General features: G+C 48.4%; 1 protein-coding gene across 4 annotated transcripts in view; it reads right to left on the minus strand.

Moving 5' to 3' along the window:
• The window catches only part of Dtd1 (D-aminoacyl-tRNA deacylase 1), a 92209-nt gene that overhangs the window by 63631 nt on the left and 1762 nt on the right, over positions 1 to 26816 (minus strand). For 3 of the 4 annotated variants that reach the window (XM_063248635.1, XM_063248634.1, XM_003476492.5), the window contains exons 2-4: positions 24307 to 24397; positions 22856 to 23091; positions 9560 to 9666 (exon numbers count right to left, since the gene is read on the minus strand). In XM_063248635.1, the coding sequence (XP_063104705.1) occupies positions 9560 to 9666; positions 22856 to 23091; positions 24307 to 24397 (434 nt within the window). The remainder of the gene's footprint in view (positions 1 to 9559; positions 9667 to 22855; positions 23092 to 24306; positions 24398 to 26816) is intronic. The other variant, XM_063248636.1, reaches the window with a different exon arrangement.

Here is a 26816-nt window from a genome sequence, read left to right on the forward strand (position 1 = left end):
AGCCTCACCCACACAGGAGGGCGGAGCTGACCTCACAGGAACAGCACGGAGCTCACGGGACCGCTCCCACGGCTGGAGAGGAAGAGGAGCTTCCAGCACTCTGCAGCACAGCCAGGGGCACCCACTGACCACGCGTGCTCATTTCAAAAGAGCCCCAGAACTGCAATGCTCCCGGCACAGACAACTCATGAACGTCAGCGGAGGCAAGGACGTGGACACTGTAACACTGAGCACGGACACTAAGAGACACACTGCTCCCCATCAACATGTGTGGTGCCCTGTGCCAGACAGACCTTCTGCCAGGACCAGACACACAGAGGCCTTGCTGGCACCAAGACGGAAGGCACAACGGAGGGCAGAAGAAAGCAAAACAGGCAGACGGGATGGCAACCCCAACTTTTAACCGACCGTCCAGGGTTACCATCTCTGTACTCCGCAGCTGTTGTCTGTATTCTTCTTTCAGGCCCCTCACAAAGCCCTGAAAGACACCTCAATTCTCTCAACCCAGCCAGTGCAGAAGACAGGGGGTGGTGAGCCAATCACAGGACGGGGCAGCGGATTCATAGCAGTGAAGGAACACTTGCAGGCAAAACATCTCAGATCACCCACCCCAAAGGATACCTCTGACAACACAGACACGGACATGGATACAGATACGGATACGGCTTCAGATGGGTACATGGATTTAGACACAGATACAGATTCAAACACAGATACAGATTCAGATGCAGATATGGCATCAATAAAGCCCTCAGTCTGCTTAATCTGTGCACCTCATTAATGCTGCCCAATAAAATCTCTCTGGGCCTCCCACCAATACACCCTGCAATTCTTTTCCTGTACCAAGAGTCAGGAACCTACTCAACAGGCCACAGTACGGTCCCCACTCCTCCTCTGGGGACTCCCCGGATCCCATCATGACAGAGCTGGTGTCTGCGAGCACCACTTTCACGCCCAGGGTGGACACCTCAGACCTGAGCTGCACTTCCGGCAGGGGGCAGCGAGTGGCTGAGGACTGTGCAGCCCCGAGTTGCCTGCAGCGCACCCCACTGAAGCTACAGGAATGAGGTGGCAGGTCCTCTCCATTTCCATCTCCTCAGCTGAAAGCCAAGAGACTGGCTGAAAGTCCAGATGCTGCCAGGGGCTGTCACTCCTTGCAGGGGCCTGCGCTGATCCAATATTTAGTATACTTAGAACAGTTCAATTTTAAAAATAAATATTATAGCCAGTGTGCTGATACTATAGTCCCAGCACTCTGGGAGGCTGAGGCAGGAGGATCACAGGTTCCAGTCCAACCCAGGAAACTAACTTAGTGACTGAGACCCTGTCTCAAAATAATACAAAACAATACATTAAAAAGGACAGGGATGTAGCTCAGAGCAAAGGTCCTGGATTCAGTCTCCAGTACTGTAATTAAAATGAACGTTACAGCGGCGCACTGTCCTGTTATCTACAATGTCCACATCCCCAAGAGGAAGATATACAGGATTTGTGCAGCTTTGTAAATCTGTGCAAAGAGCCAGAGACAATGCAGGACACTCAGAGGGCAGAACTTCACCTTGCAGGGAAGATCAGTGCGCTGGCTGTGCACTTAACTAACAGAACCTGGCAGGGCTGGTGGGAAAGAGCGCTTTGGGGCCAAGGTGCAGTGTGGTGCTGACCATGCTGGTGCATCCCTGTTACCATGAGCCCAACCCCAAGGGAACGCCAGAGAAGCACAGATGGTCCTTGACACCAGCCTGCTCCCTCGCAGAGCCAAGGCCATGAAGCCCAGCGCAGGAGGAGGAGCCACCTCAGGGGGAAGGGCAAGGAGATCAGGCAGGGCTCTACAAAGGGTCCTAGCGCCAAAGAGAGGAAGCAGCTTGAGATGTGGACAGCGCAGGGGCCAGGACTCACCAGCATTACCACTAGGTTCTGGCTCTGCTGGTGCTAGGTTCTGAGTGACAACGCCCCGTCAACACCACACTACTCCTTCGTCCACAGGCGACGGGAACCAGATGGAGATTTGTCAGTGGTTCTCAGAAGTTCTCGGAAATCCCCACCTGTCTGCAGGTAGAGATGGGTCACACACCTGACATCACATATGAAAATTTACTCAGGGTGGACCGAAGATCTAAATGCAGGAGCTACAGCTACAAAATTCACAGAAAACGACACAGGGAAAAGCTCCATGGCCTTGGGTTTGGCAATGATTGTTTGGATGTGGTACAAGGCAACCAAAGAAAAAAGACGAACGATTTCACCAAAGTTAAAAATGTTTTGTGAGCTGAGCATTGATGTGTATCTGAGGTCTCAGCTACTTGAGAGGCTGAGGCAGGAGAATTGCTTAAGCCCAGGAGTCCAAGGCTAGCCTGGGTAGCATAGTGAAAACTTACCTCTTTAATAATTTTTTAAAAATGGATCAAAGGATACTATCAAGAGAATGAAAGATAGCTGGGCATGATAATTTTAGCACTCAGGAGTCTGAAACAAGAGGGTCACCACAAGTTCAAGGGCAGCCTGTGCTACAAAGTGAGTTCAAAACCAGCCTAAATTACAAAGCAAGATCCTGTCTCAAAAAAAAAGAAAGAACGAAAAAAAGAAAGAAAAAGAAAACCATAACATGAGAGAAATTATTTCCAAATCACATATCTGATAAGGGAATGATACACAGAAGATATAAAGAACTCTAACAACTTAATTAAATAAATTACAACCATATGTGAAAATGGGCAAAACGTTGGGGATTTAGCTCAGTAGCACAAGTACCTGCCTGGCAAGTATAATATCCATGAGTTCAATCCCCAGTACCAAAAAAATAAAAGGCAAAAGACTGAATAAACATTTCACAAATACACACATACACACGTGTGTGCACATGCACACACACAAACACACAAGTGGGCAACAAATGCATTAAAAAGATACTTAAGAACACTACTTAGTAGGAAACTGAAATCAGAATCACTATATCATATCTATCAGAGTGACCACTAAAAAAAAAAAATGCATGTTGGTGAGGATGGAGAGATAGGGACCTTGGGCAGTGGCAGTGAGAACACAAAACAGTACAGGTACTGCAGGAATCAACACAGCACCAGCAGTTCCTGAAACAATTAAACAAAGCACACTGCCACAGGATCCCCCGAGATGCCACTTCCAGGTATACTCCCACAAGGATTAAAAGGCCTTGAAGAGGCAATTGTGTCCTACTGTTCATCGGAGCACTATTAACATTGGCTAAATTTTGTACCAACCTGACCTCCACGGATGGATAAATAAAACATGGCACATACATACAATGGAATAGATGCTTCTGACGCATGCTATGAACATAAGGCGTGATGTAAATGACCCTTGAAAACACTATGCTAAGTGAAAAAGGCCAGTCGCCAAAGTACAACCAGCATATGGCTTCATTCCTATGACATGTACCAACAGCTGAGTTACCAGAGAGATGGGGAGTGCCAGGGTTGGAGGGAGGGAGAAGGGCTCCTTTTTAATAATGGGTACAGTTTCAAGAGTCTTAAAATGGATGATGCTAACAACGATCACACAAAAGAACAGGTGGGCTAATGACACTGACCCCAGGGCCAAACTATAAGTTTTATATTTTGCTTATTTTCCCCTAATATTAATTTTAAAAAGACACTGTATGTCTACACACCCAAGACACTTCAGGTTTCCCACAATGTGTGCAAAACTGGATCAGCACTTGTTCATGAAGCTGGCAGGGCTCAGCCTCTCTGAGAGATTATAGCCAGAAGAATTTTTAGTGTATCTTAAGCTGCTAAAATTTTTAAAGAACAACGATCTTACATATCATATGTAACAAAAGTTGATATAAAATGTTCTTTTATGGGCTCCTGAGAAAAATAAAAGACAAGAAAAGAACAGTTTCTATAAAAATACCTTTTCTACCCAGGAATACTATGAAAACATATTATTAAAAAACAGCATTTCTCAATTGGTGCTTTCCAGTGAATACATGCTTGCTTGCTTGAAATGTTTTCAAAGTAATAATCACAATAAGAGACTTGCTCTCCCCGGAGATGAAAAGGCAGAGGAGCAGCATGAATGGGCACCAGAAGCCCAAAAGCACAGGGTCGGCATTGGCCGGGACCCTGGAGGGAGCCATGCTCACCCCGAAGGCCTCGAGCCCCAGCCAGGGCACCGACAGGTGGCAGCAGCCTTTGCCCCACACAATCCCTGCCCGGGGACACCATGCTGCATTGTGCTCCAGCTGAGAAGGCGTGGAAATGGAAACAGGCCTTGAGCTCAGATCTTTCTGTTACACAGAAAGGTCGGCTTCCGGGCTTCACTTTCACAATCAGAAATGGAAAAAGTAACTGACTCCACATTTTATGGAAAGCAGTCACAGGTGAATCTTCACTTGAGGGGAGGCTTTTGTGCTTCCTAGCGACAGAAAAACTAGTTGAGATGTTGGAATCAGGTGTCCGGAGGTTGGCACCTGCACCCCCAGGCAGCCTCCCACCCCTGAGAATGACTACGCATAATGTCCAAGGCCAAGCAGCATCAGGCAGTACACATATCCTAAATAAATATTTTGTCTGACAAGTCTTAAAACTTAAATTTAAAATGAAGCTGGGCATGGAGGCACATACCTACCATCCCAGCACTCAGGAGGCTGAGGCAGGAGGATCACTGTGAGTTCAAGACCAACCTGGGCTACAAAGTAAGCTCAAGGTCAGCCTGAACTGCATAGTAAGACCTTGTTCAAAAAGATATTTTAAAAATTTTAAAAAATTTAAGATGAAATTTAGAAATTTAGGTAAAATAATACACACAAACTAAAGTCAATATAAATGCTGATTCTTGGGCTTTTTGCATTATGCTTCTATAATTAAAGTTTTCCTGCATTTTAGGGGGACTGGGCAGTAGCCAAACATCTGGCTCTCTGCTGACCTGAGGCAGGCAGCTGCCTGGAGCTCGTTGCCCTTCTGTTTGACCCCCATCAAACAGGTCCCTGCTTTGCACCTGGGTCTCTCAGCTCCAGATGAGCATGACACCCACACTGTCCAAACACCAGACCCATCACAGACAGTTTCACCACAGACTGCGCACTGCACCACCACCGCTGAGACGGAGTCTTTGTGCTCAAGCTGCAGGTGACAGAAACCTGACACACCATCAACAGAGCAGTGCCTCATGGCAGGGCTGTGTCCTCCCCAACGCCCTGTCCCCTCAGGCTCCAGGCCCATGTGGCCACCTTCCACTGCCTCATGGTCCCCCTAGAGCCTGCAGCCGAGGAGCCTCATGCAGCAGCTGGCCTTGCCTGTGCCTCGGCCCTGCCCTACACTGTGGCAGCGCCCTCAACTCAGCACCTTCCCCACAGGACTACCAGTTCCATGAGGACCAGCACACTGGCTGGAGTGCAGGGAAGTGAGTAGACAGAAGGATGGATAGGTGGACAGTACTGGGTGTGCAGACAGAGGGCTGAGCAGAGGCTCAACATGCAGACAAGGTAAGAAACAACAGACACTAGCTTCTGCCCAAGGGCACCACCAGCAGGGACCGGACAGCCAATGCTTCCGGGACTCAGGATGAGAAGGCAGGCCCGGCTGGCACCCAGGTTCATCCTGAAGGAGATGCTGCCCAAACCAGACCTCTGTAGTCGGGAAGATACAATGGCAGACAGGGAAGGCCTTCATTCCAGGTGGATGACATGAGACATGAAGGAGGAACAATAACGAGGCTAATTCAAGGAAGAGCAAATGATCAACAGTAAACTAGTCCCAGATGGCCTCACCACAGAAAGCTTCCCATGAACCACCTCGGCAGTTGATGCACTGTCAAACACGAGCCCTGTGAGATGATGTCCATGTGGGCTTAAGTGTGAAATTAAACCCCATCAGCCAGCTACCCGGGGCCGACACCCACGTTTCATTAAACATCGATCGTGCCCAGAGGTTAGCGCTGGGGCACCACTCCTCCATCAGCAGTGGGGGCGGTGCTCCACAGCCAGGACCCACGTGACCAAGAGCTGGAAGTGACGTTGCAGTTGCGAGAGGCTGCGCGGAGCACCCTGCACAGTGTTCCATACATCCCCGTCTGTCAGGCGTGGCTCACTGCAGAAACCAGGCACCTCCAGTCCACGTGTCGGGGTCATGAGTGCTGCCGCTCCATGGGCTTTTCCCCAACACCGCTGTACCTATGCAGAGCAGGCGCCGGGCCTGGGGCACATTTTCACCATCACTCAGGGTGCTGAGGACCGAGGGTGGTCTCACATGCAACCTCAATGACCAGGCAGAGCTGTCCCACCCATGGGCATTGCAGGGCCACAGGCACTACAGGGCACCAGGGTGCCAAGTGTTTTTAGACCTGAGGCAGCAGGAGGGGAGGGAGGGGGCAGAAGGAACCCACTTGGGAGCAGATGGAGGCAGTAACACCCAGGCCCCTGATGTGCTGAGGACCAGCCTGACACGGTGCAGAGCAGGCCACAATTGATATTACTGAACTGGCATAAAATAAACTGTCCTAGGCTTAAGTGACTTGTGGCAAGGCAAGGCAGGCTGGGGACAGAATTAACCCCCAGGCCAAAGACCGGCAAATAGTCTGTGAAGTCCTGGGGCCTCAAAGTAAGAGAAACACTACAGCTGAGGACTCTGGCTCACCCCAGTTCCTTCAAGCTCGGTAGTCTCAGTCAGCAGACAGTCGGGTTCCTAGTTTACCAGGACCTGCTCCTGTGTGCTTTTCCAAAACTGCTTTGCTCTTCGAATCCTACCTATATCAGCAGTTCACCCCACCGCTTCCCACCCCACCCCCCACCCCCAGCACACCCTAATCAAGCTGCATGCCTAAGAAAGGCCAGGGACACTGTGAAAATGAAAATGGCTGGGGATGGAACTCAATGCAGAGACTTCAATGCCAAAATGAATAAAATGAATAAATAAAATAAAGTTTTAAAACGAGATTAGATATAATTAACAGCGACACTGGCAAGCAGGCAGGCAGGCCTCAAACACGGATACCCTGCTTGGCCGAAGCCCCCTCAGCAGTCACACAACACCACTGCTCCACACACATTACCCAGCCAGGGTAACAGGTTCGTGTCCCTGTCAGAGCCAGTGTGGCACCTGCCAGCAGCAATCTGCTGCATAAATATGCAAGCTGCTGATGTGGCCACAGGAAGTCGCAGGGGCTGGCAAGGGATGACAAATGGTGGGCCACTCCCCAGCACGGTCTATACGGGGCAGCAGCCACCACTCAGCAGGAGAGACTGGGTAGTGAAATCCTGCTAGCCAATGCAGAAACCTGACAAGGCCAGCCGAGAAACCCTTCTCCATGTGCCCTGTTAAAGAGCCTGAACCTAAAGACAACAGGCCAATAGAATCTTTTCTCCACAATGCAGAAACATGCCAAAAGAACCACTTCCCTGCACTGTAATTGCAGCCATGGGACATAGTGGGAAAATAAAACACTCAAAGTTGAAAGTGTGGTTGATGGCAGCACCCGTTTATCCACTGGCCAAGCACGCCTGGCTGTGCACTCCCCTTCCACGTGGCAGCCGGCCATGTAGCTCTGCCTGAAGGGACAGGAGGGGACCAGCAGGCAGAGGCCAGCACCACAGGTCACCGAGGCTCCCCCAAGCCTCTCGCTGTCACCTGCTGGACAGCCAAGGGACACACACTTGCACACGTCTCAGGGGTCAGAGGTTGGAACTGAGTAGCCCAGGCAGTGATATGGGACTCCTCCTTCAGATTCAGAAAGAGCACAAATGTTTTACTCTAATAAGTGAACACCATTTGTCAGAAGTTGAGTTTGTCCTTTGTTTTGGTTTTTTTTAATTAATGTATTTCAGATATCAGGACATCTTTATACACTAAGCACAGAGAACTGGCCAACCAAACTACATGAGTTGCAAGTAAACTACAACTCAACCTCTTTTTTAATTTTCTGTCTCTTATTTAAGTTTTGTTTTGTTTTGTTTGCTGAGACAGGCTCTTACTGTGTAGTTTGGGCTGGCCTTGAACTCATTATGTACCCCACGCTGGCCTCAGACTCATGGTGCTCCTCCTGCCTCGGCTTCCCAAGTGCTGGGATCACAGGACTGCACCACCACTTCCAGCCATTAGTTATCTCTTCCATACAGTGTCAGTATCCAAAATCTCTCTAGCAAAGCCCAGCACAGCCTGGCATAAACTACTATTCTCAGGTTGCAGCCCACATCTCTAAATTTATTTATTTGGGAAAACTGCACCTTTGTACCTTTTAACCTAAACAAGAAAAAGCAGGGTAATTATTGAATCATTGCACTGCAGGTCTCAACAGTAAGAATGAAAGGGCCTGATCAGAATTTTTCTTGAAATAGAGTTAAAGCAGAATAATACATCAAAAAACCAGAATAACGATCAAATAAAGCCAGAAGTACAAGGAAAATCTGGACAGAAAGCATCCACGGACAGGGCTGCCAGGGTGGGGTAGCTCTAGAAACCCTGGAGCAGGGATTGAGGCTGAGGCCACTGTATGGAGATCCTGGCTGCCCTCTAACAATTCGTAATCTCCTGTCTCAGCCTCCCAAGTGCTGGGAGTACAGATCTACGCTGCCACACAGGTTCATTTTGATGTTTTTAATATTAATATTAATCCACCACCATCATCAGGTATGGTTGCACATGCCTGTAATCCTAGCACTCAGGAGGCTGAAACAGAAGGATTGCCATGAGTTTGAGGCTGGCCTGGACTACATCTTGAGTTCAAGGACAGCCTGAATCACAAAGGGAAACCCTGCTTCAAAATATATATATATATATATATAATTCTAAGACTGCAGTGGCCACCTGTGAAGTCTAGTACTCCTCAGATAGTCCGTCCGTCTGTGTTAGTGCAGCCTCCAAGCCAGAGGAGAAAGCTCCTGCCCCACTTAGAAGCATGGCTCTATCGGCACCAGCCATGGGGTCCAGAGCACAGCACCAGCCCCTCCACCACTGCTGCACAGAGAATCCCAACAGCTTGTCGAGCACACTGAGGCCACGCAGGCTACAAGCACGCGGAGCATAGCTCCTTCCTGCTTTAATTCCATTTTCTTTTCTTTTTTTTTTTTTTTTTTTTTTTTTTTTGGTCTGTTTCCTTTTTATCGGTACCAGGGATCGAACTCACGACTACCTGCTTGCAAGGCAGACGCTTATGCCACTGAGCTAAATCCCCAGCCCCTTTAATTCCGTTTTCTGCTGACAGCTTACAGAGCTGGCAGTAAATCTGGGCCAGCGATGACTTTAGAAACAGGAGGCTCCGCAAAGATTCAGGGGCACAGCAGCCACCACACCTGGGACCAAAGCCCTCCAGATACCCATTTTCCCGCAGGCAGAGGTGCCAAAGCTGCTGCTCTGCTGCCACCCAGTGGCAGATGGGTGCGTGGCACTCAACACGGGACCAGGAGCCCAGGACCAGGCTCTACAAGGACATTTTCTCTGATCACAGTTCCAGGAGCTACAGGAGAGGTATTATGATAAATACCAGGTAACATCGATGAAGAATTTCATGCATCACCAACTGAGGCCTACCCTGAAGCCAAGACACACTATCCACACTCAGGAGACGGAACGAGCCCTCGACTTACCTGCTTTGGGTCAGAGATGGCAGCACTGGGAGCCGGGGACTCCAGTTCTATGGTCACAGGTCCATCGTTTTGAATGTGCACCTGCATGTAGGCGCCGAACTTGCCATCTGAAAGAACAACACATGCCGTTACTGAGCTGGAGGCCCGGGCACTCCATCCAAAAAGCATCAAGGGATTCAAAACCTGGATAAACCTGGAGGTACAGCACAATGCTGCCGATTCCCAAGGTGTCCTCTAACCCCATAGGGGACAGGTGACAGAAAGTGGGGTGGTAGGAAGAAAAAAGACAGGTCCACCGTGTCAGCGCCAGTCCTAGATCTCCCTGCCCTATCAAGGAGAATGAGGCTGTTCTCCTGAGGGGCTCAGGCTGGTCCTACATGCAACTCCTCCAACCCAAGTGACCTCCATGAGCCTCTGTCTCTGCCAAGACAACCCTTCAGCTGCCACCTCTGATTTTCCACTGCTTTAACCTCAGGACTCAGCCAAAGGTAGGCACTGGCTGCTGGATCCCTGCAGCCCATGGAAGGGGCTGGCCCTGGAAACTGTACCAGCAGCACCCACACTACCCACCATTTTTACAGCAAGATGATAACTAATTTTCCCACCAGGGAGCAAACATGCCAGATAATGGTGACTTTCAGTGACCTTGTGTCAAACAGAAGAGGTCATTCACATCCAAAGCTTCTGTATGATCCATGTCAGCCTGGCTAAAAAGACATCAGCTGGGAAGGAAATCATGTGTTTAATTGTGTGCTAAAATTACAGTGACAATTAGCAAATTTCAGTGGTGCGCTCCTCCGGAGGCTGTCATAGGCTCAGGAGAAAAGGAATTATTTCCGACCTTGAGTTTCTGTTGCCAAGATATATGCCACATGCTTCACCCTGTTTATCATTCCAAGTAGCAAGAATTTATTTTCTTTTCCTGTTTTCCTTCAGTTAGGAACAGAACCATTATCTGAATTTCCATTTGTTCCCGCAATAAATCCAAAGACATGTTTTAAGAGGTCTTAAAATGGTAACATTTTTTTCCAGTGCAGATCAAAGGGTGAAGTCTCTGAGAAAAATCATACTGGCCACGGAAAATAAACAGTTTTTTTAAAAGGAAAGACAGAAACCTTTCTACAGATCTTCATCTGGGCTCCTACAATGATATAATCAAGTTGTTCTTAATCAAGTGTCAGGGTCCTTGTGCCCAGAGCAGCAGGGAGCAGGGTCATGGCCCCATGGCAGGCAGGACCCTCTGCTGGCACCCACGAAGGGAGCTGGGCACCACCAGTGCCACTAGGACCCCAGCCTGGCACCACGGGACTCACTGTCTACCTGACAAGGCTGGCATCCACAGCCCTCTGGACAAGGCCAATTGCTCGCCTCTCTGTGGTCCTTTGACTGCAGATGGGTGACCACAATCATGCCCACCATTGTCCACAGCAGCAGCACACGGCCAAGCCAGACGCAGCCCAGGAAATAACACCACCCAGAGCAAGCTGCTAGGGAAACGGGAAGAAAGGCACCAGCACTGCTGTTGGGCCTGGGTGGCCAGCCAGGGCGCTCTGCTCTCAGGAGTGCACATGACCCACTGGGGCTCCTTTATTCCGAGAGCGCAAAGGGGACAGCGGTTCTAGACACGGAGCTTCAGGCCACCCCAGTATGGGCAGTTCCCCCCACCCCTCTCCTCCTCAATTCCACTGCACATCTGTCCAGATCCAAGCAGGGTAGAGAGGTCAGTGCCAGGAGCCCCGAGACTAGGTACATGGGTTGGGTATACAAAGACTGAGCCCAAACCCTGGCCAGTTGTTGGGGGCGTCATGCCAAGAATGTGGGAGTAACATCTAGAGCAAGGCCTTCCTCGGTCGTGACGCCACTTTCCTGGCAACAGAGGGCACCTGGGCATCCTTGCCTCGCAGAGCACTCAGCCGGAGCTGCAAACCACTTCTGGCAGTGGGTGTGTCTGGACATCTGGCCTCAGTCCACTTGCGGGGACACTGCAGGCACCCAGGGCTGCCCGGGCTTCTGAGGAGGAGTAAGGAGCCATGTGGGGGCACTGCAGTATCCACGGCACTCATAGGGAGTCACACAGAGGAACCTACAAGGACATGCATGGGACACAGCTCAGACACGGCTGCTGAATGCATCCAGACTCAACTGGGTATCAACACCTACACCTGTAAAGAGCATGTAAGCACCAGGAGACGGCCTCTGTTCATCGCTCCACAGAATGTGACTTCAGACTTCAATTCCTATGGACCTGAATATGACATTGAACTGAACCATGGCCTATGATTCTCCATGGGGCTACAATAATGGGAGACTCAGCATGTTCTAGCCACTGGCATCCAATGGGGGTTCTTAGGTTCTGTATTACAGGGCCTCGTTAACATGTCACCAGTGGGCTGGGAATGTAGCTCAGCAGTGGAAGCACCTGCCTAGCAAGTGCAAGGTCCTGAGTTCAATTTCTCTTACCAAAAACAAAGCAAACAAACAAAAAAGACTTGTCCTTGCCCACAGCCCCTGCTGTCCGGGCTGGGCTGGGTACTGATACACGTGAGAAACATTCCAGAGAACCAGCCTCCACCTTCAGAGCAGAATGAGCCTGGGGCCTCACCAAGGCTCTGACCTGCTCACAGCTTCAGGGAACAAAGGCCACAGTGTGGGGACAGCCACTGCCGGAGTGGTGCTCAGAACCACTCTCCGTCCACTCCTATCCTCTGCAGGGGGAGAGCCACAGTTCTCAGAGACACACACACACACTCCTCCGGACTGCATGCATGTGCACAGGCAGACACACATATGCACACACTCGCACAGCTGTTCTTTTACTCACTGCAGAGCAGTGAGACCCCTGATCCTTCAAGCTCTGCCAACTTCACATCATCCCTGCAGTATCCACATCAGGGCAAAGTCCCCTCGGCCTCCAGTACTGGGCTGTGGCCTAAGGAAGACCCTGCTGGAGGTGGAAAGGGGCATTACAACCACTCAGAGGAGGGACGATGACACCTCGGGCTGGACAGTCATGGCAGAAGTGGCTCCATCCCATGCCCTGTTCCATGAGTGGATTTGCTGATGAACCAGACATCAGGAAGGAAGATCAAAAAATTCCAAAGCTCTAGGTCGTGGGCTCCCGTGTTACTTGTTCACTGACTACACTGCCAATGAAACCTACCAGGAAAAGAGCTGTGTGATAAAAAGTGAAGGTGATGAAACAGAGGACTAAAATGAAACAATGAGATAACAAATGCAGAAATGATGAGCTTTGATGAAGTAACTTTGAGCCAGTTTGCATTCAGGAAAAAGGGAGGTCTACATCACAACCTCAGCAATGAAGACAGAAGGTGTCTCTAAAACTTACTGACAGGATTATCTGCCAGTAAACTTGAAAATCCAGATGAGAAGACCACAGGCAGTGTTAGCTGCCCAGCTGGCCCGAGGGCTGCTGGGAAACTGACCACAACCAAGAAGGGTGGGCCCACGGGGTTTCACTAATGAATTCTATTAAAGCAAATAATTCTATATTATTGGAATTGGTTCAGATCACAGAAAAACAGTAAATGTTTTCTGATCTGTTCTGCAAGGCCAATATTACACTAATGCTAACTAAACTGGACATGAGTAATTTTTTAAAAATGAGCATAGGCCAAATTCTTCTTTGAATACAAATGCAAAACTCTCCATGGACACTCAGAAACTCTCATAGCCAACAGTGACTAGAGGATCCATCAGCATGGCTCCCAATTAGAAAACGAGTTCACTGAGTTAACACTTACAGGAAAAAATACTGAGGAAAAAATCATCTTCTTGCTTATTTTAAGACGAAACTATAAGCCGGGCATGGCAGTGCACTCCTGTAATCCCAGCACTGAGGAGGCCCAGACAGGAGGATTGCTGCAAGCTCAAGGCCAGCGTGGGCCTCACAACGTGAGTTCAAGACCAGCCTGAACTTCATAGCAAGATCCTATCTCAAAAAGACTGAAGAAAAAAAGAAAAATAAAATGAAACTCTAAGCCTAGTATGGTGACACACAACCATAATCTCTGCACTCAGCAGGCTGGGGCAGGAAGACCACCACAGGTTGGGTCCAGTTTGGGCTACATAGTGAGACACCATGTCAAAAAAAGAAGCTCTGACTTAGTAAGCAAGGGAAGCCCATGCCTTATGGAACCATCTTGCCCTAAAGCCAGGTGACTAAAATACCTAAACAATCCTCCTCCTCCCTTCAAAGTGCAAAGCAAGACACTGAAACAATGAGCCAAGACCTCCAGACTCCTGGCTGCAGACCAAGACTGGGATGGTGCCCAGGAGGGGGAGATGTGTGCTGAGAACCAGAATATTTGCATAGTGTGAGAGCATCACCTCACAGCATTTGTCCAATGACAAATAGACAGCAGAAGAGTCATAGAGAATGAGGCGCGCACACACCCTGTACCCGACACACTGCAGTAAGAAGGGTGCCTGGTCATTTGGGGGCACCTGCCCAATGCAGGGCACAGGCCTCTCTCAGGAGCCCTCACAGCAGCACAGCAAGGTGTCCTTACAAGCAACAGAGCATGCAACTCTGCCAAGGGGCCTGGGGAGAAAGACAAGAAGGGCCTGGGGTGTCTCTGCCTGTTGGAGAAGTCTGAGGAGCAGCCACACCAAAAGCAGCTCAAATGCTGGCCTGGATCCTGGTCCAGGCGAGGGCATGGTGGGACCAGCACAAAACCTGAATCAAGTCTGCAGCCAAATCCATGGTAAGCCATCAACATTTACATCCTGGTTTGGATAACTGCACTGCACATTACCAGCAGACATTGGAGAAAGTATTTGCCTGTGTAAACTTTTCCAGAACTCTAACTTACTCCAAAATAAAAAATTAAAAATATAAGTAATTCTTTCATATCCCATGCATCATCTTAGTTGGTTTGGCTTGAAAGGCTTTTAGCTTAAGCCACTGGAAGGCTGGTATTGTCACCACCTGAGAAGGGGCAAGCCCACGACTGGCACGCTGTGCCACAGGAGGTGACTGACTCACAACTCAAGTGACAGCAAAATTCTACACTGGACATGATCAAAGCATCAGGGCCTGATAGTGTAGCAAGGTGGTAGAGCATTTGCCTGGCACGTGCAAGGCCCTGGTTTCCACCCCAGAAGAAAGAAAAAAAGAAGGGAGAAGAGGAGGAAGGAAGAGAGGAGGATTCAGTTAGGAATGAAGAACATAAAATGAGAGTCAACTAACATCAAAATTCCTGACTTCCTAGGCCCTGGATCAGTAATACCCTGAGTGTTCCCATTCTTCCTGCCAAGTGATTCAGACTTTTCCTCTCATCTGCGGCCACCTCGTGTACTTCAACTGTGACAGTGGCAAACGGAAGCTTCTTTCCACCTACGCTTGTACTGTCTTTTAAAATAATGTCCCATTTCTCTCAAAGTGAACTCCGTAACAGAAGTCACAGGGCAAGAAGAAAGAGCTGAATCTACATTCATGAACACAGGTACAGAGTGTGCTTAGGAAATGAGACAAAAGAGATGAAGGAAATAAGAACATAAGGAGGAGCCAAGAAAGAAAGTGTATGACCCAGATCTTCATTACTATAACAAAATACCTGAGATAACCAACTTAAAAAGAGGAAAGACTTTAGTATGGTCTACAGTTTCAGTCCATGATTGCTTGGCCCTATTGATTTTGGGCCTAGAGCAAGGCAAAACAGGCACAGGGTGTGCAGTGACAGAAACTGCTCACCTCATGGTGGTGGCTGGGAGGCAGAGACAGGAAGGAGCAGGTCCTAATAGCCACTTCAAGGCCACACCCCCTCGTGACCTCACTTCCTCCCACTAAGCTCCACCTCCTAAAGGTTCTGCTTCCTGTAGGAGCACAGGCTGGGGAACCAGCTTTTGACAGTCAAGCCTTAGGGAATGATCAAGATGCAAACTGTCACAGGGAAGGAAGATGGATGGGACAGCTGAGCCACTGCGAGGTGCCTGTCCTTGTGTTCCTGGACCCACAGGCACACATCACACAAAACAGGGTTGGGAGTAGCTGGTATGTATACAAGACACCAGGCTCCACCCAGCAATACAAAAAAGAAAAAAAAAAAAGCAGTAAGCACTTCTTATGTGCAGGACACTCTGCCATCACTATGAGCCCACCAGATCGCCACCAGACACCAACACTGCTCCCAAGGCAGCACAGACACAGATTTCAGGGAGTAGAATGAACTGGGAAGGTGAGGTTGCTGTCCACGATGGAGAATAGGTAAGCAAACCATGGAAATCATGACAGGGAGACATTAAATATGAACGTGGAAGAGGGAAGCTAAGTTAGAGGGGTAACATAAGGGCAAGGCCAGAGCAGGCAGATGCAGGAATAAACAAGAGCAAACTACTGAAGAGACTGAAAGAACAACAAAGAAGGACAGGAAATGTTGACCAGTGGCCAAGAGCAGTCATACCTCCCTCAGCAGCAAAGTCCCTCAGGAGGGCACTGGTGCCACGCAGCCCACCCATCTCTCAAGAATACTGAAGACGCTGACCCACATCACAGTTTGCTAAACTGATATAAAAAATAATGGCTCTGGCATCCCAGTCTCTGCCAACGCCTATAAAATAGACTCTGCTGAAAATTCACTCATGCTGCTAAAATGATCTTGTGGTAAAAAGAGTAGAAACTTAAGCCGTGGAAATCTCATGCTAACCACAGAGCACGAGCTAGATGTGGCCTTGGGCTTTGGGTACCCTCCCTGAGTCAGGCAGCTGTGGGAGGCCTAGATGTCACACACAGAGGGCACCAGAAGCTGTGGCGCTATGCATCTGCCCATGCTCCTCTAGTTCTTTGATGCCTACAACACATCAGATCCTGCAGAGAACACAGGTAGCTTTCATTCACTCCATAGCAGCTTCTGATAGGCTGAACAAATGCTTTCCTGGACCTGGTCTGCATGACTTGGAGCAGGCCACAAGCTGTGGATAGCAGGGCCTGCTGTGGATCTCTGCACATGGTGTATTTCTAAACTATAAATGCAATGTATATTCAGCACCCAACTTGGAGAATGTTTTGTTTTGGAGGTCCACCTGAGGCTGGGGATCCCTGGTCCCTTCAATCCGGGGGCTCATGCACAGGCATTATCCTAAATCAGTCAGAAGAGGCAGAGAGGGTAAGGGACACTCAGAGAGTCACAGGGTCCTGAGCTGCAGGGGTCAGAGGCCCTTCCCTGGTGTGGGCCTCACTTCCCTTCGCATCCCAGCCTGACAGACCACAAAGCTGCTGGGATGGATGTATACCGCAGGCCCGTGCTGTGCTGCTCCCTTAAGGGACCGACCTTCACAGGTCCTGTCTCAGAGCATGATTGCCAGGATGTCAGCTAAAAGCCTAAAAGCCTGCACAGAGCAGGAAACTCAGCTTTCCTGAGATGCCTGGCTGAGGGGGAACCCCAAAAAGGGAAGAGGTGGAGCAGAGGAGAATGCACTAAAGGCACCAAAGCCATCTCAGAGGCCAGCAAAGGGAAGAGGGAATGCATGGGTCACACACAGAGCACTCTGACACCACGATCAGTCTCCTCTTGCCTCTGCTCTCCACGCAGACAGTGTTTCTGGTTGTCCTCGCTGCCAATAAACACAGTAACCAGTAGTGCCCTCAGTGACCAGGCTGTCCTGGCCAGCAGTGTCCCAGGGTTACTCTTCCTCCCACTCTTCCACTCACATCTGTCCCCGCCCCCTTCAGCTTGAGGCAGGCCCCCTTGAACTGGAGCTGAGTCCCCAACTTCCCTGGAGGCTGGTGGGTATGAGCCATCCTCCTCGGGCCCCTGCTCATCTCCTCCCTCGGGAAGTCATCCACCAAGGGGCCGATCTGTCACCTGGCCTGGGTACACCGACCACCACATTACCCTGCTTCTCAGGGTCATCTTCCAGCTTGCCTGCCTGGGGTTGGTTTCCAGGAATGGGGAAGGGGGCCAGGGCCCAATTTGGGGGGCTCTGCACAGCCTGATCCCTCCTCCAAGGCCAATGTGACAGAAGGAGAGGTCACAGAGCTTGGGATTGCTTCCAATATACACTCTGGCAGCCCCAATTTCTGTTTAACCAGGGTGAGGGTGCAGATGAGTATTGGGGCTACCCACGCTCTTGGCCCAATGAGTTGAGAAGGCCCCATAAATGACCCCCCCCCCCCAGCATGCAGCAGGAGCCCAGGAGCAGCTGCCCTGGGCTTCCCATTACCTCTGGCTCCAGGGGCAGCCTGGGCTCCAGTCCCTACAGGGCTGGCACTGCAGCGTGGCTGGCAAGGGGCATCTGGCTGGGCTGGGAGTGTTGGGCTGGCAGCGCGATATCAACATCTACAATCAGCCGGCCACTGGTCAGGGCTCGAAAAAACAGAGGGATGAAAGGGGCACCGAGCTTCTATTCACTCTTCAACAACACATAGGTGAAACAAGTTAAATAGAAATGGAAAATCAATATTCAGTCTTTCCAGGACAAGGAAGTGAAAAGAAATATTAAATGTTAACGAAATTACTTGAAGTTTTAAAGCTGCTGAAGGGCTTCGAAAATCCCCAAGTAAAATGAAGCACTTAGCAGTTCCCACACGCATTCTTGTAAAGCAGGGCTCTGCACAGGGACGCTCAGGACGAACTCCCCAAATTAACAGAGAAACAGCAAATGTGCAGAACTGGTGCTATGCATTTCACTGTCGAAACCTGCACAAGTGTTCAGGCCAAAAGAAAAAGCTGTGCACTGTGGATGTAACTGAAATCTTTCTGCAAGCCCAAAAGACTTGGAAATAGATTTCAATTATAACTCTGCATAACTCAGGTTGACTTTTCATACAAACGATCAGATGTATCACATCCCCTGAGCATGGATTCTGATCCATTATAAAATTATGTTATTTATAGTACATTACTCCAGGTACTTCCTATAATTTCCTAAATAAAATATGCATCATTTCAAAAAGGGAAAGGTATTTTTAGGAACACAAAGCACCTAAAAACATATAAAACATTGCTCTTGAAGGGCTCGAATGAAGGGTGTATTGTTTTCTCTCAAGTGTTTCATCATAACTGTCAAAGTGCTCACAGCCAAGTGCCTTCCTACACACATCCAAGATTTCTCAGAACCAGATGTTCTCATAAACAGGAACAGAGACAGCAGCTATTCTGGAGCTCAGCAAAGAAAACAAATTCCTTCCAGGCATGGTGGTGTATGCATGTACTCCAGCCCTCAGGAGGCTGAGGCAGAAGGATCGCTGTGAGTTCAAGGGCAGCCTGGGCTACATAGTGAGACCTTGCCCCAAAAAAGGAAAAAGAAAGCGAATTCTTCACAGGACCTGACTTAGTTCCACATCTGAGAAAAAACTGCTAGGGCAGAGTACAGACACCTGACGGGGTGCCCTGGATTCCCAGGAAAGGCGAGCACACTGTGGCCACCACCCGCTGGCAAAGGAGAGTCCTCTACCCTGGGCCCCACACCCATGTGACAAGTGGGCACATTTCACAGGAGCAGCAACTCAAATAAAATGCCAAAGGGACAAAGAGCAGCGAGCCTGGCTGCAGAAGGTTCTTGAGGAGGGCTCTGCCATGGCGCTCCAAAGCCTCTTGTCGGCATCAGCACCTGTAGGAAAAGGGCTGGGTGTGTATAGTGCAAAGAGAGAAAATTAAAGAACCTGGAACACTACAAAGTGAACAACACAAACTAGAAACCTGCAAAAGCATAGGACAGGAACAAGAAACACGGCTGTCAGAGGTTGAAAAAGATGTCCTACATTAGTGATCATGCGAGGCACAGTGGTGCATGCCTGTCATCCTAGTGGATGAGGGAGGAGGATCACCACAAGCACACAAAAGTCTGGGCTACCAAGGAAACCCTGTCTCCAAAAACAGAAAGTTTAATTTGTTTTAAAGTCCCAAGATAAAATGCATGGAGGAAGCCAGGCATCTGGCTCCTCCTGCCATGCCACAGGGCAGGTGCCAGGGCAGGGGAAAAGCCTAGGACTCAGTAACCAACTCTTTACTTTCATTGTTTTTCTTCTTCCTCTTTTCCTTTCTTTTTTCCTTTTTCTCTCTTTTCCTTTTTCATTCTCTTTTCCAAATGGCTGGGGAAAACTCCAGACAGAAAACTAATCCCATCCCCCAAACCCAGAGAGCAAGTTTGGGTAGTCCTTGAATTCCCCCCCCCCCACTCTTTCTTTTCACTCCCTTCCTTAGTTTCCTAAACCTTGCACAAACATCCTTTGTCCTCCGGCCTTGCTTCTACATCTTTTCCAATCAGCTTTGTTCTGTACACTGTCCACCTTAAATCTCCCCATCACAGGGTAAAAACAGCCTACCAAGGAGAAACCCTTTGCACAAACTCCTGATTAATGGCTGTTCTGTAGCTATAGACTTTGTGCCTATGATCTAAAGCACAAAATCAATAGTTACCACAGTTTGTCAGTTTCTAAAGTGTATCTGATGCTACAGTTACTACTAATTTTACTACTTCAGCTAGGATGTCATATCCATTGTAGTCAGTAGTTCTCCCTTCTGTAACATTACTGGGAAACTCTGGAGTAATAACCTCAACACAGCCTTACAAAAAAGAACTAGAGACTAAGCCAAAACAGATATCAACATCCCACTCATAATAAACTAGGAAGACAGGATCTTGGGACAGACACAAACCAAGACTCTCCCACACACAGAAGACATCCCTGAAGAACAGACTTTTCCTAGAGAAGCCTGCATACTAGTAATACACCTACCTACTAGAAAAACTCACAAAGGTCGTCACAGGAAATAAAATTAAAAATATTTTCAAATATAAAATGATAAGATGAAAAAGCAAAATGCAACCTCAGACCTCCAACCACCCAGAACAAGCCCAGGAGACATCAACATAGAAGAATTTGGAAGACATGAACATGAAATTTCTGAAATGATAGCAACAAATCCATGAGGCTATGGAGGAAATCAGATCAGAAATAACCTCTCAGGTAAAAAAAAAAAAATGTCAACATGTATACAAGAAATGCTCAGCAAAGCTGGACTAGAGATAGGTAAAGAACTAGATGAAGATAGAAAGAAGATGGAAACTGTGAAAGATCAAAAGCAGAACAAAATAAAATGCATGAAACAGATTCAAACAATATCCAGAAAGTTAAAAATTCTGTTGTAAGATGGCAAAACTGAAGACCAACGTTCAAACCTTGAAGACGGGATCATGGCTAATGATCATGAAAGGAAACATCTTGAACAAAATATCAGGAAATAACTGTAAGGAGCAGTGGAAGCTGTAGATTGATCACATGTGTGGGGCTAAAGCAAGGCTAGCCGAGAAAATACAGAAAGCTACTTAAACAAATTGTTCCAGCACCAAGAAGGCAAGGGACCCAGGCCTGCCAGGCAAGCAAGTTGCTAGGAAGTGGGGTTGAAACTGACATTCTTCTTTGGAAGTATACAAATAAATGTACTATAGTGGCTGAGCAGTTTCTTCTCTCCCATCCGAAGAGTAAGGGCTCCACCTGACTCCAGTTTTGTCTCTTATTTTCTCATCATCTCGTGATCCTTCACCCCAACAACCTCAAGAGCCACATGAGTCACGGCAAACAACAATTCAACAGCTTCAAGACGATGAAAAGAAAAATAATACAAGCATAACAGGTGTCAATGAAAAAGCAAGAGTCAACACAAATGACATTAAAAGAACTATTTGCAGAAGTAACAGCAGAAAATTTCCCAAGTATAGGAACAGAATCTGACATAAGGTAAGTGAGGCATATAGAACTCCACTTAGCATAACCAAAATAAAACTACACCCAGATATATAATAACCAAGATCCCAGAAATTCAGCACAAGAACAGAATATTAAGAGCTACTAGAAAAACGAAACAGGTCACCTATAAAGGTAAGCCTATCAGAATCATAGCAGACATCTCAACACAAATCTTCAAGTCAAGAAAAGATTGGAGTGAAGTATTTCAAGTCCTGAAAGAAAACAACTTCCAACCCAGACTTCCAACCCAAACAAGGTCTCACCATGTAGTTCAGACTGGCCTTGAACTTGCAGTGATCTTCCTGTCTCAGTCTCCCAAGTACAGGAATTACAGGCATGCACCACCAGGCCCAGCCTGTCTCAACATCTCTGGGAAGACCAGACTCCACGTGATGCCAAGACCACAGGCTGGTGAGGGTGGGAAGCACAGCGGGATCTCAACTTCACCACCAAGAGGACACCAAATGATATAGGAGGGCGCTTTCTCACTTAATAACCACCTTCTCAATACCTGATCTAGCAATCACAAGGAGGTGAAAAGTTATGTGTATACAAAAACCATACGTAGATACTTATGGAAGCTTCCTTCATAACTGCCTGAACTTTAAAGCAATCAAGATATCCTGCAATAAATGAGTAGACACATTGTGGGACAATTAGACAATGGAATATTAATCAATGCTACAAAGAAAGGGGCCATCAAGTGGTACAGAAGCTTTCAAGCCAGTTAGTAAGTGAAAGAACTGGTGCATGCCTGTAATCCCAGCACTCTGGAAGGCTGAGGCTGGAGGATAACAAGCTGGAGTCCAATCTGGGCAACTTGGCAGGTGAGACACTGACTCAGAAATTAAAAGGGGGCTGGGGATTTAGCTCAGTGGCACAAGTGTCTGCCTGGCAAGCACAAGGTCATGAGTTTGATCCCCAGTACAAAAAAAAAAAAAAAGAAGAAATTAAAAGAGCTGGAAATGTAGCTTAGTGCAGAGGCCCTGAGAAACTCCTGGAGAAAGACAAATGATCAGTGTTTGCCAGGGGCCTGGAGCCAGGGAACACAGAGAGGAGACTGTGTGTGACACATCACTGTCACTATATCCAAGCCCACAGGATACACAATACCACACTATATTTCATGGACTCCATAGACAACAGTGCCTAGCAGAGTCATTCAGGCCCATCAGCTGTGACACATGCGATGTCTCCATACTTTTTCTCACTTCTTCTGTGACTCTCACACCAGAAAAATGAATAATGGTAAGGTAAGCTATATCATAACTCTATATTGATCACATGGTAAAAACCATAACATTCTGTATCTACTGAATCACATAAAATACATTTTTATATTCTTCTTTGGGACACATCCACTTGGAATTAAGGACATACCAGGTCACACTAGTACAGTGCTGGCGAGGAACCAAGGAAATCAGCAATTTCACACCCCTGTGAGTCCCTCATTTCTACACGAGGACAGTGGGAAGAGACATCCTCCAGGCCTGGAGTTGAGCCCAACAGGGACAGTGGTGACCATGCTGGGGGACCAGGTAGGCAGGGACCACTCACGGTGCCTGCCTCACCCCGCCAGCACCCACCTTTGATGAGCTCGGGCCGGTAGGTCTTGCGCAGCTGCTCCAGGAAGCTGTTGTAGAAGCCCTCAGCCTGCTCAGCGGGCATGGCCAGGTGGAAATCAGGCTTGCTGCCCTTGAGGACACACTGCAGGGTGAACTGGCTGACACACAGCACCTCGAACTGCTTGTCCATCACGCTCTTGGACCAGTGCTTGCCACTGTCATCCTCAAACACTCGCAGGTTCAGGATCTTCCGGACCCTATGGGCAAACAGGTGTGGTGAGCACAACTGCAGGGCCCTGCACTCGGTGCACCCCAGCTGTCTCCAGCCTGCTGCCAAGGAAAGATGGAGCCCTGGCTCCCAGAAGGTGGGACCTGGCCAGGCTTTCAGGCACCACCACTAGGGCACAACCTCATCCTGGGCTGCTGCTCTGGGCTTGGTGTCCCACTGTCCCCAGAAGCTCCTGCCCAGCTGCAGCAACAGGCTGCATGGCCTATTCCAGGCGGAGGGCTGCCCAGGCACAGGGCCATGTCCCCACTGTGGCGGACATGAGACAGCCACCCTGGCAAGTAAGTGGGCAGGTCAGTCACAGGTCAGACTTGGGACCATGAACCACCTTCCCAGAAGCAGATCCTAACCCTCAGACTACGCATGTACCCTCCTGGGTGGGTGACGTTCTGGACCCCACCCTCACCACCAGCACAGGGACAGATGGGTGGGGTTGTCACAGGTTCTGGGCAGCAAGGGGTAAGCATCTAAAGCCAGCTTGCTATGGGAGTCGCCAGCTCCGGCAGGGCTGACTCCCCTACCCCCAGGCCAGTGAGCCTGACCACAGCAACAAGCTCTGATCTGGGGCTAAGACCTCCACTGTGCACACAGAGCCTGGGACAGGGAGCTGCTCCTCCAGGCTCTAGACCTTCTGTGGACAGTGAGCAAAGGGTGTGCCCAGTACCCAGGTCATACTGCCCAAGTGTCAAAAGGAGCCCATTGATAGAAGCTTCAGTTTTTGCATTAAGAGAAAAGGAGGCCAGGCTTGAGAACCGGTAATCTTAGCTCTGGGAAGCTGAGGCAGGAGGATGCAAAGTTCAAGCCCAGCATAGTGAATGTAAAAATTTTTTTTTGTACTGGGAATTGGACTCAGGACCTCATGCTTGTCAGACAGGTGCTGTACCACTGAGCTATATCCCTGGCACAGGAATGTAAATTTTAAAGTCAGGGAAGTAGCTCAGGGTAAAGGCCTTGGGTTCAGTCCCTGATACTGGGGAGGTTGGGGGAGTCAGCCTGCGGGTTCAGAAGCAAGAAATGGAGGCCAGGCTGTACCTTGTCAGGTGCTGACTTCAAAGCTGCCTTTCTTGGTGTCACCTGAGCCCCCACAGAGCTCACCTCCCTACAGAAGGTGCAATAACAATCAAAGCAACGGGGTTGCACATCATGCTTCCCCCCAGCCTACCCCAGCCCCAGCCCAGGTGCTCACATGTGTTCCACCTCCTTCTGTGAGTCCTCCAGGGAGATGCCCAGCAGCACACAGAGGCCCCGGCCGATGGCGCTCACCTGCTCGCCTCCAACTGGAAGGAACCAAAGGAGACTGGCTCAGAAGTGCCCCAAGTTCCTGATTCCCACAGTGCACTGCACTTGGCACACTTCTCTGGGAGGCAGAAACAATGGCAGTGCACAGCAGCAGCAGCGGCAGGTGCTAAACACTCCCATCCCTTCTGATGCTCTCCTGCGGTGGAACTGGGGATTGAACACAGGCCCTTTGTACTTCCCAGGCCTTTTCTTATTTTTCATTTTGAAACAAGGTCTTGCCAAGTTGCCAAATTGCCCAGGTTATGCTCGAACTTTCAGTCCTCCTGCCTCAGCCTCCCAGAGTGCTAGGGTCACAGGTGTGCACCACCATGGGCAGATCCATTCTGATTTGGTATTTGGAGAGAATGGGAGCAAAACTTTAGGGCCACACTTCCATCTGTCACCTGGCACGAGACACCTGAAATTTCCTGGGATCCGGTTTGTAAAAAGGGCCATGGCGTTGTTCTCCCTGAGAGAACTAGATTAGCTGGCAGAGGGGAGCTCTTGCCCTCCCTGGAAACCAGCAAATCTGGTGACAACGCAGAGAAGGATTATGTCCTATGAGCAATTCTGTTCCTCCTAATTACCACTAACATAAGCACAGTCTACCTACCTAAAATTCTGTAAGTTTCACCTGCCTTTCCACCTGGACTCCAGTGATACCAAACTGCTGAGCACCAAGATTTCTGAAATCATGCATCTTGTCCACAAACATCTCTGTGCACACTGGAGCGTGTGCATGTGTGTGTGCGCATATGTGTGAGTGCATACGTCTGCCCTCTACCATCAGAACATCTCTTAGATGCAGGTAGAGCACTTAGCCAACAACATTCACCATTCTGAGACTGGATCTGAATCCATATTTCTAATGGTGGTCCTGAGAATGTCGTTTTGTAGGCCAAGCTTCTGCCAATGTCGTTAGATTACTGTCCTTTATTATTTCATCATGTTCAGACCTAATCTTCCAAGCAGGGCTAGAAAGATCAACTCTACCATCTTCCTGACGCTTGTTCTGCTGGATAATATAGTCACAAACACACCTCTCAGGTCCGCAGGGCCATATAGGCCCCTTCAGCTCTCTACCCCGGAGGATACCAACATCAATCTGTTCCTGAAATGTCAGAAAAGCTTAATTCCTCATTGCTATTTCTTTGCCTATTTTCTTCAGTACCGCTCTTCCTATAATGGACTATGTGACTTACTGTCCTATAAGCCACTGACTCAAAAGCTAGGAGAGAAATAATGTTTCTTGAAATAGGCACTGAACAACAGGCCTTAGTTTGCTGGTCTGCTCTGCTTTAGAAAAAAGCCAGCCAACTGTGGTGTACACTGTAATCCCAGTGCCTAGGAGGCTGAGGCAGGCGGATCAACACAAGTTCATAGCCAAAAAGGGAAAAAAGAAAAAAAAAAAAAAAGTTTCCTGGCTTGGTTTGTTAAATCAACATTATTTTCTTACAATGTCAACACACTAAGTTTTCCCCAAATTTTTAAAAACTAAAAGTTACAGAGGGGAGGCTGGGGATTTAGCTCAGCAACATAAGCGCCTGCCTTGCAAGCAGGCAGTTGTGAGTTCGATCCCCGGTACCGACAAAAAGCAAAAAAACAAAAAACAACAACAACAACAAAAAAAAGTTACAGAGGTACCTATCCATATCCATATCCACATAGACCCATAATGCATATACATTACAGAAAACCTAAAAATTACAAAAAACAGAAAAAAAAAAAAACCCTGAAAAGCAAGCACCTTAATATTTTAATTATTTCTTTTTGATATTTTGTGTTCAGAGATTTGGCTTCATATTTGTTTTCAACTACTGTGATAATAAATTTCTTACAATTAGATAAAAACTACCTCATCTTTTATCGTTGCATAAGACCAGTTCACTGCCCGATTCTCTGGACATATAGCTTGCTTTGAAATTTTCCCTTCAACAAATCCAAGTATGGTGAAAAAGATCTCTGTAACATAAGGCTTTTTCTACAATTATGAATTATCTTCCTGGAGTCTCTAAAACAGAGTCACCATCAAAGAGCATCAACATTTCTGTAATTTATTATCTTCCCCCAAGCCCACCTGCAACCCAGATTGAAGACTTGTTTTGGAGCTTGCAGTGAGCCGCCTCCAAGGGCAAAGGGAAGAACTCCCAGGACCAAAGGGGCTCCTATTAGCACAAATGGTTTTCCAGTGAAAATAACTAAAAATCAACAGTTTTAGACAAAGAGATCACAGGCTGGAAAAGAGCTGTCTGGTCATTTCCTCCATAATGGGTAGCATGAGGTCTACAATTACATCAAGATTTCATGAGCTCGGAAATTTGGCCATTTGTTTGGAGACGAGGTCTTATTACGTAGCCCAGGCTGGCCTCAAACTCACAGTGATTCTCCTGCCTCAGCCTCCCAAATGGAGGGATTATA

The sequence above is a fragment of the Cavia porcellus genome, unplaced genomic scaffold, assembly GCF_034190915.1.
Source record: "Cavia porcellus strain 051 isolate PalLab524CR breed Dunkin Hartley unplaced genomic scaffold, mCavPor4.1 scaffold_5, whole genome shotgun sequence".
Lineage (NCBI taxonomy): Eukaryota > Metazoa > Chordata > Mammalia > Rodentia > Caviidae > Cavia > Cavia porcellus.